Source organism: Aspergillus melleus (genome assembly GCF_016097325.1).
Source record: "Aspergillus melleus strain CBS 546.65 chromosome Unknown contig3, whole genome shotgun sequence".
In the NCBI taxonomy this organism is placed as follows: domain Eukaryota; kingdom Fungi; phylum Ascomycota; class Eurotiomycetes; order Eurotiales; family Aspergillaceae; genus Aspergillus; species Aspergillus melleus.
This window is the reverse complement of record NW_025763372.1, coordinates 1,549,982-1,563,805: the sequence shown is the minus strand read 5'-3', so window position 1 is coordinate 1,563,805 and position 13,824 is coordinate 1,549,982. Positions and strand designations below refer to the sequence as shown.

Below are 13,824 nucleotides of genomic sequence, written 5' to 3'. Positions count from 1 at the left end.
GGGCAGGCGGCTGACTACGGCCATGAGCTACAACTACGCCAGGCAGACTGGAACAAGAACTTTTTACTATTGAAGAGACTTGGATGGCTTGCGATATCCTCATCCCTGCTAATATGCATCAAAACATGGTATGAGAAAGAAACAAGTCGGATATCACAGAAACTAACGAGATTCAAAACCCCCTAGAACACCCTTGATTTTTGGTAGATTAAAAAAGCACAAGCAAAGGAAGATGGTGAGAGACCTCTATTTGATCTCCAGCAGCTTAACGTCGAAGATCAGCTTCGAGTTAGCCGGGATACCGGGGAGAGCCCTCTTGCCGTAGGCCATCTGGGGAGGAATCGAGATGCGACGCTCGCCACCGACAGCCATGCCGGCAACACCGATATCCCAACCCTTGATCACCTCACCCTTACCAAGCTTGAAGGTGAAAGGCTTACCCTTCTTGTTGGCTGTTACATCAATCAAATCGTTAGCGACCAGTTCCTTCACAGGATAGTGGACATTGTAGATGGGGGAAGAAACATACCGTCGAAGACCTTGCCATCCTCAAGCTTTCCAATGTAGCGCATGGCCACGGTGTTGCCGCTCTTAGCGGCGACACCCTTTCCGAGCTTCTTGTCGTCCATCTTCACGCCCTTGATCTCCTTGACACCAAGAGTGCCGGTAGCCTCGGCGGGCTTCTTGTCCTGAGCAGAAGGCGTAGGACCCTGCTCCAGGTTCTTGGCGAACTGGACCTTCTTTCCCTCCTTGGCGTCCTTCTTCTCCTCGACCGGAGCGGCGTCACCGTTGTTCTTCTTCTGCTTCTTCTGCTGCTTCTTGCTGAGAGCCTCCTCGCCCTTCTTGGCGGACTTGGCCATCAGGTCGTCGAGGCCGGCATCTTCCTCGGTTTCGGCGGCACGCTTGTTCTTGCCCTTGCCCTTAGCGGCAACGAGCTTAGGAGCCTCCTCCTCGCTCTCCACCTCGGTGATGCGGGGGTTTTCCAGACCGTCGAGCTCATCGTCCTCATCGTCCTCATCCATGAGGTCACCCAAGTCAAGCTCGGCCTCGTCGGGGGAGAGATCGTAGTCGTCCTCATCGCTTTCCTCATCCGAGTCATAAGGACCACGACCTTCGTCAAGAGGCATCACGAAGTTTCCGGTCAGGTAAATGGTGTGGGTACCAGTGACCTTGAAGAAGACACGCTCATCCTCGGAGATAGTAAGGTCCAGAGGCTGCTGGTAAGTCTGTAGTAAGATGTAATTAGCATAGCCCCCAATGATAAAGCAGAAGTAAAAACAGGAAGGCATGGGTAGAAACCCACCTGCGCGGGGTCCAGAGTGCAGACGACCGTCTCCTCAAGTTCGACTCCCTCCTCAGACTCGTCATCCTCATCATCGTCATCGGTAGCGGGGGCCTTGCCCTTGACGAGTTTCGAGATAGCCGCCTTCAGATCAAACTCTTCCTCGTCGTCATCCTCATCATCGTCCTCGGATTCTTCCATGGCCTCCTTGAGGGCGGCGAGCTCCTTGAGTTTGCGGGCCTTCTCCTTGTCGCTAGGGCCGCCATTGACCTCTTCGTCGTCGGAATCCTCCTCATCGTCGTCCTCCCAGTCATCGTCCGAGTCGCCAAGGTCCATACCGGGGGGAGCACGGATGATCTTAAGAGTGGCTCTAGGGCGCTTGTTGGAGCCGTCATCAAAGTCGGGTTCCTCGTCGGGGTCGACGGCAGCCATGCTCACGCGCAGCTAATCAATCAAGTCAGTACGAATGCTACAGGGTACCAGGCATCACTGCAGAAGCTTCCGATCAAGAATCACTTACCATAGCGGCAGCATCGGGGACAGCGGGAAGCAGAGTTCCTCCGGGAGGAATCCGCAGAGTGTAGACTGCGACAGGCTGGACTCCAGACATTGTGAAAAGGAAAAAAGGAAAAAGAAATTGATGAATCAAAAGGGGAAAAGAAAGAGGGAGATTCAGAAAAGATGAATCAACAACCTGACAGATGGAAACAAAGAAAGAGTAACCGTCCGAGTAGGAGGAAGAAGGAGGAAGAAGAGGAAGCACGAGGAAAAGTTTTGAGGATGGAGACCGTTGCCAGAGCACTTTCAGCACTAGTTGGACCACTCGCCCGCGGAGCTTTTTTTTTTTTTTTTTTTTTTTTTTTTCTCTTTTCTGCTTGTCATCACCGCCTGTTCCGAATCCGGACCAATCATATCACGTGGTCGCCACCGCCTGTTCTGCTGGTCGTGACCGCCCCACATGCGTCGTTCCTTCATCTTTGGGTCTCCCTTTACTTCTCCTTCCTGGCCTTATCTCTCTATCTCTATCTCTATCTCTACCATGACCTCATCTTTGGCCCACCATGGGCTCGGCGCTCGAGGCAAACTCCAGTGCAGTGCGCAAACGCATCGAGAATCGTAGGTTACACGACATCAACCGTCTTCAACTCGTCTAACCACTTATTGGGCAGATCAATTCGAGGATGAGGAAGGCGAAGAATACGGCGCTTCCGCCTTTGGCGGGTTCAGCGATTACATGCGCCGAAAGAAGATCAAATTGCAGAACTTAGACGCCGAGATCCGCTCCTCGGCCACTGATTGTCCTCCCATCTTTCGAGGAGTAGTCGCTCATGTCAACGGCTATACTCAACCCTCTTTGCAAGATCTACACCGCCTTATTGTAAGCCATGGAGGGGGGTTCCTTCAGTATCTTGATGGCAAGACAGCCGCCACCCATATTATTGCCAGCTCGCTCACGCCCAAGAAACGAGAGGAGTTCCGCAGATATCGCATTGTCAAGCCCGCATGGGTAGTGGAAAGCGTGAAAGCAGGGCGCATGCTTCCTTGGGACGCGTTTAGGGTTGTAGACGAAGGACAGTCGCAGAAAGTTCTCAGATTTGACGGCGGGCATTTCACTAGTCAAACCCACAGTCCACAATCAGGCTACAAGGACCAGACCAGCTCGAGCTGGTACACCGAACAGCTCAAAGCATCTTCAACTGCAAATATACCAGAACTGAAGCAGCCTTCGCCTAGTTCTCCCACGCCCGCCCACGGACCCAATCAATCCTTCAAAGAATCGCAGTCGGATTACGGTGACTTCCCCAGTTTTGCCTCCCTTGACGAGCCCAACGAAAATACAGCGCCTCGTCAAGCTCATGACGATGCGAACAGGGTATATGACCTAGAAACTGATGTAATCACACGAACCTCTCCAGCGACTCGTTCGCCACTTCCCCCTACTCTTGCTCAGAGCGCCATCTCCCCTTCGCGTGTTCCAAAACCGGACATGAGCTCCGAAGAGTATAATGCCCAGCTTCTGTCAGATCCGCGCATGAAAAGCTCAAGTGTTGTGAATCCTGAATTCCTTCAACAGTATTACAAGGAATCGCGTTTACACCATTTGTCTACATGGAAAGCCGAATTGAAAGCCCAACTCCAGTCCGCAGCGAAGGAGAAATCACAGGCTCAAACCGGACGACGGAGACCTACACCTGGGGCAAGGAAGTACGTCATGCACGTTGATTTCGACTGCTTCTTTGCCGCAGTCTCCACGCTTAAACATCCCGAGTTGGAAGAGAGACCGGTTGCCGTTGCGCATGGGAGCGGCTCTGGCTCAGAGATTGCAAGTTGCAATTATGCCGCCCGGGCACACGGGGTCAAGAACGGCATGTGGATGAAGGGAGCCTTGCAAGCGTGTCCTGACCTCAAAGTTGTGCCATATGATTTTCCCGCATATGAAGAAGCGAGTCGAAAGTTTTATAGTGCCATTCTCGCGATCGAGGGCATAGTTCAAAGTGTCAGTATAGACGAGGCTCTGGTCGATATTACCTCGCAATGTCTGGAGGCCGGTGGGACCGATGGGAAAGGTGTGTCCGAGGGCTCCATTTACCGCGAACAAGCCAAAGCCGATGAGATCGGTCAAGCTTTAAGGATTGCGATCAAAGACCAAACGGGTTGCTCGGTTTCGGTCGGAATTGGCGGCAATATTTTGCAGGCAAAAGTGGCTCTACGCAAGGCCAAGCCGGCTGGACAATTCCAGCTCAAACCCGACGCCGTGCTTGACTTCATCGGAAATCTTACCGTCCAGAATCTTCCTGGTGTTGGATATAGCTTGGGGACCAAGCTGGAGGAGATCGGTGTTAAATTCGTCAAGGACATCAACGATCTCTCGCGCGAAAAGCTCACTTCTACTCTGGGTCCCAAGACGGGAATCAAGATGTGGGAGTATGCTCGGGGAATCGACCGAACAGAAGTTGGGAATGATGTGATGAGGAAGTCAGTGTCTGCAGAAGTCAATTGGGGAATCCGATTCGTCAATCAGACCCAAGCGGAGGATTTTGTCACGTCATTGTGTGGGGAGCTACATCGAAGGCTCGTTGAGAATTTGGTGAAAGGCAAACAGTTGACTCTGAAAGTTATGCGACGATCAGCCGACGCCCCACTGGAGCCGGTCAAGCATCTGGGCCATGGAAAGTGTGATGTTTTCAACAAGAGTATTGCGCTTGGAATAGCGACGAACGAATCAGGGGTTCTTGCTAAAGAAGCCAATTCGATGCTCCGAGGTTTTGGGATCTCGCCGGGCGACTTACGCGGCTTGGGAGTTCAAATGACCAAACTGGAGCCACTTGCATCAAGCACAACTGGACGGCTAGAGAGCAGTCAGAAGCGACTCACCTTCAAGGCTTCGCCCGTTCGCAAACCAATGGAGCAAAGCGTTGATCCTGACAACTTGGATAGCCCCCGCAAAGGAGAATCAGAATTTGTTTCCCATGGCCCTTCTTTGAATGACAGCGCCCATAAGCCTCTTAATATCCTGGGGAGTCAATTCATCATGCCATCTCAACCTGACCCTAAGATACTGGCGGAGCTACCGAGTGATATAAGGTCTAAACTTGTTGCGCAAGGCAAGCGTCGACGCGATTCTCGGTCTGTCTCCCCATCTCCGATGAGTCGTCGGGCACCTCGACCTCAATCAGCAGCAGCGGAGCTTCCTCCCCAGTCCCAACTTGACCCGGATACATTAGCTGCGCTTCCAGAAGACGTTCGAGCTGAGGTGTTAGGCTACTATAACCCACCATCGGCGAACGATGTTGAATCTGCGCCCGCTCCCGTGGAGCCTTCTCGTCCGTCATCATCCGGGTCATTGAAGTTTAAGAAACCGACGACACCGACCAAGAAGCGACGCGGTCGTCCGAGCCTCAAGCCCTCCGACAATCTCCTGCAGTCCAAATTCCTTTTTCCTAAAGCCGCAGCGCCTACTCGCACCGATGCATCAAGCCTCCCTCGACAATCATCCCCCTCGGACGGCGCAGATGAATTATCGGCGGAGTTTCTCGCAGCGCTGCCTGATGACATCCGTCGCGAAGTACTTGAGGAGCACCGACGAGCTCGCATGCTCCAACGCTCTAGCGCCAGTTCTGCGGCAGCTCCCAGAGCGACCGCTCCAACTAGAACCTCCACAGCTCCTGTCCCTCAAGCGCAAGAACCACGACTTCAGCTCCCGCCTCTCCCCGAGCGACCTACCTTCACCTCGCTCAGGCTCTCCAGTTTATCAGATCTGCGTGACACCGTGGGGTCCTGGCACGCTGCCTTCAGCGAAGACGGACCCTTCGACGAAGACGTAACGTCTCTCTGCGGCTACTTGAAGCGCGTTGTCGTTGACGAGAAGGACGTCGACAAGGCGGTCTCCGTCGTCAGCTGGCTCATGTGGCTTGTCGAGGACGTGAAAGCAAAAACACCCCGACCATCTGGCAGATTGCCAACTACTTCAGGCTCAAGTCGAAGGTCCCAGCCCGTGGTTCCGTGGGACGAAGCCGTGCGGTCTCTCCAGCAGAGTATCCAGGACGGATTAGAGGAGCGGGATCTGCCTCCGGTTGAGTTTTCTTGATTTTGGGACATTGGATAGTGGTGTTTTGTAGAGAACTCTATGATAAATGAACCATTATGATTTGGCCTTGCAATTGGGAATCTCGGTCTCCGCTTCTTTGAGGTTTATTTATACAGTTTCTACTAGGTGTCAATTGAAAATAGCTAGATGGTTTGGTTGAATGTAGTCGCAATTACACCTACCCCAAATATAATTAAAAGTATCGCATTATCTCCAAAGAAATATAAATATACCCGGTCTTGAAATATCATCAAAATAATTGTGGCCATTGTAACCAAAACTCGATTTATATACTCGGTAACAACTGCCCAAAACCCTAACACGCCCAATCAGGAAACAACAAAGCACTCATTCCTTAACCGACCAACACTCTCGCTTGAAATAATCAACCATCTTACCCACCAACTCCTCGTCCAATGGTTTCGCATCCGCCAACGAAATCGAGACCTGTCGTGCACGTTCAGTGTGGTACTGCAGCGACCGCCGAGGCTTCTCGGTATCATATTTACTGGCGAAGAAATCGACTAATTTGATCGGCGGGTTGGCGACGGGATCCGGGTTTGACGTTCTCAATCGCTGAAGCCACTCGCGCTGATCGAGTTCTTCGAAGTTCAGACCCACGCGGCGAAGATGCGGGAGGAGGTCCCGGGTCCAGTGGAAGGGGTGGTGGCTGACGATGTTGAAGACGAGGTCGGTGTCAAGGGTGGAGGAAGAGGAAGAGGTGGTTCGATCGGAGAGGGAGAGGTCGATTACGGTGCCTGCGACGACATCGACAGGCAGCCAGAGCGGCGACTCGTCGAGTTGCGGGAGCGCTCCGATGGTCGTGGCGCTCTGGAGCATGAGAGGGATGGCCTCGGTGGCGTTCCAGATACCGTGGTCCTGGTCGCCTATGACCTGGCCGATTCGAAGGACTCGCGCACAGATGCCGGTTTGTTGCGCGGCTTGGATGCACAGGTGTTCGGCGACGAGTTTAGATTGTGCGTAGCCCATGTTTTGAGCGTAGCTGAGCTTTTTGGGGAGGGCTTCGGGTATCTCGTTTCCTTCCGTGTTCACGACGGAGCTGACAGATGAACAGAAGTTGAAGGATGCGGGCGTTGGCCGTTGAGCCTTGAGACAGAGGTTGATGAGGTTTTGAAGGCCGCCGATGTTGTCTTTCACGAAGCTGCGAAGGTGCAAATTGAAGTTGACAGACCAGGCGCAATGGATAACATCGGTAATCTCGGAGGTGAGAGTGTTGTATATTGTTGAGCCCAGCCCCAGAGTCGGGTGGGAGAGATCAGAAGGAAGCGCGACAAGCTTGCTTTTGGCGACATCGGAAAGACCAGAAAAGACCTTTCGAGCGTTCATGGATTTGAGCAATCGACCGTAAGCCTCGATGGATGAATTGGCGCGGACAAGGCAGTAGATCTTGGTGACGTCCTCCTGGGCTGCCAGTTTAGCAATGGCATGACTCCCAAGAGAACCCGTTGTTCCAGTCACAACCTGTTAATGTTAGCATTCCGTGAGGTAGTAGAGTTGAAGGATACTCTTGCTTACAATGTATCTTCCACTGAGACCATTTGGACACGGCGTGTGAGCGTTGAAATTACTGTACTGAGATATCAAGGCCGCCATTTGGTCCTCCACAGACTCCACGCCATTTGTGGTGCCAGAGCTGAGGTCTGTGATATGACGAGCTAGTAGGTTGATACTAGGTTGCTCAAAGGCAACGTTCATTCCAACCTTATGTCCATTCGTATTAATCGTTCTTACCAGTACGGATCGCAGTTGTGAGGACTGTAAAGAATCCATACCGAGGGCAAAGAAGTCTGCATCATCAGTTAAGACGCTTGTGTCTTTGAGAGGAAGAATCTGGAGGATTTGCTCTCTGATAAACTCCCTCAATTCCGGCTCAGGTAGGACCAATGATCCAGTCATGGCATCCTCGGCTTCATATGCCTCTTCGATCAGTTGACTGAACTCTCTGTAGAAGGCCTGGCGAATGAAGGTGCCTTTGTCGGTGCGGGCGTACTGAATGTCAGCTGGCAGGACCCGAACCATGCTTCTTGAAAGCTGGCCGTAGGCCGGCATTGCCTCATGTGCTCTCTCAACGCTGGGCCAAATGTCGTTGATGAGCTCATCGTCAGAAAGGGAATCGGTTCCAGGGGCTCGGATAACCGCTAGACCGATGCTCGCTTTGCCAGATCCAAACACGATAGCTTCAGCCACTGCATGATGCTGCCGGACTCGACCTTCCAGATCCAGAGGGTTGACCTTCTCTCCATTGACCAGAGGAATAGTGTCATCCAACCGGGCATAGTACTTGTAAGCCTCGAGTGTGGGATGCTTGATGAACAGATCCTTCGTCGCATAAGAGCCGTCCGGTCGGTTAGACATGACCTTGGACGGCCAGCCATCGAGACATATCAGTTCAAATATTCCGGGGAAACGCTCCTCAAACCGCAGAAACTGCTTAACAAGTCCATCAGGTCGTAAATAGTCCCATCCCTTGTCCCCAGCTGGGCGAATTGAGCTCATCAGCTGACCCGTTTCAGTCCTATGGCGGGTACGTTAGCAAGAGTCAAATACATTTTTACCTTTTGACGCAATGAACTTACGATCCATAGTGACTGATCAGCTTAACGCCATTCTCCACAAGCAAATTCCCGAGAGAGTCTGGGCAAGCCGATCCCCCGAACATGACAGCTTTGAATTTCGAGAGAACCGAGAGCCCCTCCTCGGTTTCCGCAAGCAATTTCAAGGCGTAGGGAACGCCGTAGAAAATTTCCAGTTCGCGTGACTTCATGATATCGAGCAGATTTTGCCGGGTGAGTGGCGACTTTGCACTGTAAAGATAAAGTCTTTTGTTCGAATAGATAGTCCGGAAGAGAACGCTGATTCCATGATTATGATACAGAGGCAGAGTGATGAAACCGGACATGTTCATGTTGGAAGCATAGTTTTTGATGGCGGCCCCGTTGGTTTGATAGATTGGCTTGGGTAGCCCAGTCGAGCCACTGGAATGGATAATCCACGAGAGGTGTTTAAGCTCCTTGGCTGGGTCAAGCTGGGGCACGAGATTGGTGTCAATGTCATTGTCAGTCGGTATAGGGTAATTGTAGGTCTCCGCAGTCAGAATTTCGGCGGCTTGTAGACCCGGAACCAGTTTCTGAAGCTCCGCCGCGGTGTCCTTGAAGGAACTATGAACGAACAGGTTATGAGATTTCGTCCTCTCCAGGAGTGAAACGTAGGCTTCATTGGGCAATCGTGTCGAAAGCAAGAGGCCGGTATGTCCCAACTTAGCTAGTGCCAGTAGCATGACGAGGTAGTCAAGATCGGAGGGCCCCAGCAATGCTATGACAGCCGGAGCTTCAGATGAAGATGGCCGAGGAGGAATGCGTGCAGCCAACACCTTGGCGACTCGGAAAGCGAAGATATCCAGTTGACGGAGAGGGTAATCAACATAGTCCGTGCCTGTTTCGGGATAGGAAATCACAGGCTGTGCTGATCCCAAGGCTGCACGTTGCCGGACAAGCTCGTCGATTGTCCTCGGTTCTTGTTCTGATTTCTGGCCATGATGTTTTTCGTTCCCGGTGATCGTCTCAAATGGCAAGACTTGAGGACGGTGTGCCGGTAGCACATTCAGCGGTTTTGCGATAGGTGATTCCAACATATTGCCAATAGATGTTTTTTGGGAAAAGAATAGACCATCTCGACGCAGCAAGGGGAGAACCGGCCTTATATAAGCCGTTTCAGCATGATTTGCTGCTGGTTGATATTCCGTTTCTGCCTCAATCCTCTTCGATGTCATAGCCGGAAAACCGTGGCCAATCCCGGATTCTTTTCCGAGGCCATAAGGCCACCCAACGAACGAATGTGTTCTAGTTCGTAGGATATATCATGACAAGAACCATGAGATTCTTGCCATTACTGATCAGTTGACTTCGGATACTCCTACAATTAGACTATCAAAAACCAATTGACTCATGAAACCCAAAGTGTCAAATGAACAAGATTGGTACCAAAATCGTTAGCCACATGATATCATGATACTAGATATTAAGGAAGACTCGTGCGACTACCTCCCTCGTATACATGAGGTCTAAAAGTTAATGCCTGTAGGGTCAGTAGGTAGATTTGAAAATGCCTAGAAAGAAGTAGATCATTAGTTCGGAAAGGACGTAATATTCAAGACACGTTATGATGTCTTGCACTCACCCACGAATCCAGTTGGGTCCACCAAATTGACCCTTCAAGATTGTCCAGTAACCCTAGGTCTTCGCAGGAGTAAAGTTGCCCTGCCATTTCTGGTGTTTGCAGGTCGAGGTAGTTGAAAGAATTGGCATCCAATGAGTTCTGATGCGCAGGAACTGCAACATCAGTACTTCTTTGTTCCAAGGGCGCCTCCTTGGTACTCAATGGAACCGAAGTATTTCCTGGTGGCTCCTGGTTCAAGAAAGATCTAATTTGCCGGTGCACTTCCAACCTCAATTCCTCCAGGATGATACTGTAACGGCGACTCGGGCAGTTCTTGCGAGTAGCTTCGGCTAGATGTTGCTGGCATACTTCAGCCAGGTTGAAAAGTGAACGTATTCGTTTGAGATTCTCAACCTGGTGGTCTGGAGTTTCTAACGAGAACAGTTGGTATTGCTGAATTGTGTATATATAGACCACAATAATGGCACAGAAGCACACGTAGTGAGTGAACCAGAATGACTGGATGAGGACGTCTTGCTTGGCAAGGCTATCCACCAACTTGATTATGTCTTCAGCAGCGTCAATACATTTGCGTACGTAGCCTGCCACGGTGGGGTGTGGAACCGGTGGCCTTCGACTAAGATCGGTGAAATCATTCAGAAGAAATGACCTCGTCGTGTGGATTATTGCATGTGAATATGCAAGTTGTAAGACCTGACTCTGCCTGCAGAGTGGTGGGATGAGACTAGTCGCACGCACACTGTTGAATAAGGGCGGTGCAGTTTCTTTCCATTTCTCAAGCTCCGAGGTGAGAGACGCAGCTGATTCTAGAGATTGATCTCGAGATTGTGGGCTGATAGTGTAAATTTGACGCGATATCTCACCCACTATGCGCCCGAGTCTGCGTCATAAAGACCGATTAGTTTTGACCACATCGAGAAACAACCTTAGAAATCATGGGAAGGCTGAGACTCACTTGAAATGCAGAACTGACGCAATCATCATACAGTCTGGAGAACCAGTTCGTCTCTCGGGATCGTCCTGGACCATATCATCATCGTTCATTTCATCCGGGAGTTCCTGGTCATTCTCCTCGTCGTGGAGAAGTCGAGGTCTCCCAAACATAACACTTAAGTATTTATCCAGTGTATAGGCACTCCAGAAAATGCGCTTACGGAGCTCACGTTCTAGATAATTATTCCCGTTCTTCGACATTTTGGCAGGACATTTTCGATGAAGACCCAGTGCGGCCACCAGTTGCAGCGCTGTGCCGAAGGCATACCAGCACTCATTAGCCCGAGACGAGGCGAGAAGGAATAGGCATTGGCCCAATCTTGCTTGAACCGTCTCCAGCCGCGGCGGCCCAGACTCCATAGAGGTCATATATTTTGATGCAGAGTACCATCGCTCACTAGAACATTTCAGTATTCTTGTTGAGTAGGCATGCGCATTGAAGGTTTGCAAGCTCACCTCCCATTCCAAGTGTCTATCTCGTTTCTAGGCCGTTTCTCTTCATATAGAGTGGTAACCGCAAAAATCATGAGAATAATCGCCGTTCTAGCAATCATGGGACCAGACGGAAGGTTTGAGGACGAGATCTTGTTCCGATATATTTGCTTGAGCCATTCCTCCACGCTGCCCCTGTGTAGGAAGCGGTAAGTCACCATGGAGAAGTCAAAATACGTATCCACCAGTTCGAGGGCCCTTTCGTACGGGGGCAGAACGAACCCGGTTTCCCGGTAGTCAGAGTAAGGCTTGTCGCCGAACATGAAGACTGAGGTGTTCTTAGAGACCGACTCATTCTGCAGTTCGTCCGGGATAGCACAGATCTCGTCCTGATGGAGACGACGCCAAACTCGATTGAGGAACGACACACCGGACGCAGGGCCGAAGTAGTTGCCCTCAAAGTCCGTGGTTACTGGATCTGGCGAGTTACGACGCGAAAGCTCAGGACCGCCCCTGGGCTGCTGTCGCCGCACAGGGGGGTCAATTCTAGACTCGCTCCGAGCGGAACGCGGTGTCTCATCACGGGTCAAAGCTGAAGACGGGCTATGATTCTCATCAGCCCCCGAAGTAGACGCCGGTAGTGGTTCTGGGGGTAGTCCTCGAGAGTAGGCTGCATTGTATTCGCAGCGGAGGGCTAGTCTCGTGCATCTGATGCAGGGACGTGTCCCGGAGCAACGGGTTTTCTTTTCTTTGCAGTGGTCACAGGCCCTGGTGATTTTCTGTCTCGGCGCATTGGGTTTAGTTGTCGGAGGGTCGAGGGCCTTTCTCTTCCGTTTGACACCAGGGGTCCCATTAACCTCGTGAGAAGACTGCTGTCGGTCATTACAGATCATCTCCACCTCGCAATCATTTCCGGGCGAGAGCTGCTTGGTAACAGCACTACCGACGACAGCGGCAGCCATTGAATAGACGAATGACGTATTGCCGAAGGTTCATTAGATTAAGCGTTGGCAGCCCCGTTTCACACTTGATTTTGTTTTCCGCCTCGTCTCTCGAAATTGTATTGTCAACAAGTAGAGAAAGAGATCTAGTAGGAGAGAGACTGGTAGGTTAAGGAGAAATTTCCGAAGGCTCGGAATTAAACTGCTGGCCTTACGGTGCGGGGTCGGCCAGGATGACTCCACCAGTGCGGGAGAAATCCGGGGGCGCTAAGACTGGGCTCATGGTGGAAACCAAGCATGGTTGGTGGCTTGAAAGGCTGAGCATGTGTTCATCGATGAACGGTGCCTAGTAGGCAGGGACTCCAGGCTTCATGAGTCAGGTAGAGAGGAAGGGATCAGAGATGGAGAGAGGAAAGAGGAAGAGCCGAAGAAGCAAGTCACCTGGCTCCTTAGTCAGCCGCTCTACGATATCTTTGTGCCCTAAACTCAACACAACTTCGGATTCCATTCAATTTCATGACAGAGTGACAAGGGTGCTCATCCCTCGCTTCCCTTTGAGAGCTAACAATACACTCAAGTGGTCAAAACGCTTCTTTGAATTGCAGTTTCCCAACAAGAACTGCGCAGGTAAGAGCTGATTGATAGAAACACCATCAGAACACAGTCAGTGATCACCTTTGCTCACTCACTAAACGTCATACCCAAGGTCAAAGATGGGGTAAGAATACATTCTGTGTCTGGGTATATGGAGTTCGAAGTTTACCCCCCTCAGATACGAAGCACTTAGAGGTGCATGGACCTACCCAATGTTGCAAGGTGTCGGCCAGGGATACAACCGTCTTTCAATTGACTCAGCTTGGTATGATTAACCTGGAACATCTTGGTGCTGACCAGGACTAGTCATAACATTCAATTTCGTCGAAATTGCATACCACCAATGCTGGAAGTTTGAATAAAGGAAGGGGTGAATATAAGAGAAGAGATGAAGAGACGGGGAGGCACCGCACGAAAAACGGGCGAAGGCAGGAGGGAGATGAAGAAGAGATGACCAAGATTTGTCTGAGGTAGCCATAGCCAGTAATACTGTTTCGTTCCTTCCCTTTGCTTTCCTTTCCTGTCCTTTTGTTTTCTTTTCTTTCTTCTCCTTCTTGCTTTCACTTCTTTGGTTTCTGTTTAACAAGGACTATGGCTCGTGAACTGACGTCAGGCTGGCTAATCTTTCACGCAAAGACAACAAACAAGGCCCCTCTTCTTCTCCTGTCAAAGGATGATGTCATGTTTTGCCATCCCTCCCGCGAGACTTGGATGGCATTGGGTTCGTAACAGAGGCAGGGAAGGCTTCCCCAGGGAAGCGCCGTGGATAATCATCAAATTCGTTGACTCCATCACTT

General features: G+C 51.1%; 4 protein-coding genes across 4 annotated transcripts; 1 reads left to right on the top strand and 3 right to left on the bottom strand.

The window, feature by feature from the left end:
- Positions 1–246: 246 nt before the first annotated feature.
- Positions 247–1,892, bottom strand: FPR3 (peptidylprolyl isomerase fpr3; the record flags this gene model as incomplete). The annotated part of the gene is made up of 4 exons (XM_046087236.1): positions 247–452; positions 530–1,226; positions 1,304–1,726; positions 1,803–1,892. The coding sequence occupies 4 exons, from the start codon at positions 1,890–1,892 to the stop codon at positions 247–249; spliced, it is 1,416 nt and encodes a 471-aa protein (XP_045943203.1).
- A 451-nt stretch (positions 1,893–2,343) lies between these two features.
- REV1 (putative DNA damage repair protein Mus42) lies at positions 2,344–5,870 on the top strand (the record flags this gene model as incomplete). Its single annotated transcript, XM_046087235.1, has 2 exons — positions 2,344–2,398; positions 2,452–5,870. 2 exons carry the CDS (start codon positions 2,344–2,346, stop codon positions 5,868–5,870), a joined length of 3,474 nt encoding a protein of 1,157 aa, XP_045943202.1.
- Positions 5,871–6,218: 348 nt separating this feature from the next.
- On the bottom strand, positions 6,219–9,522 carry LDX57_005548 (putative NRPS-like enzyme; the record flags this gene model as incomplete). The annotated part of the gene is made up of 3 exons (XM_046087234.1): positions 6,219–7,352; positions 7,407–8,406; positions 8,468–9,522. 3 exons carry the CDS (start codon positions 9,520–9,522, stop codon positions 6,219–6,221), a joined length of 3,189 nt encoding a protein of 1,062 aa, XP_045943201.1.
- A 429-nt stretch (positions 9,523–9,951) lies between these two features.
- LDX57_005547 (Zn(II)2Cys6 transcription factor) lies at positions 9,952–12,454 on the bottom strand (the record flags this gene model as incomplete). The annotated part of the gene is made up of 4 exons (XM_046087233.1): positions 9,952–9,996; positions 10,068–10,947; positions 11,023–11,457; positions 11,517–12,454. The coding sequence occupies 4 exons, from the start codon at positions 12,452–12,454 to the stop codon at positions 9,952–9,954; spliced, it is 2,298 nt and encodes a 765-aa protein (XP_045943200.1).
- Positions 12,455–13,824: the final 1,370 nt, after the last annotated feature.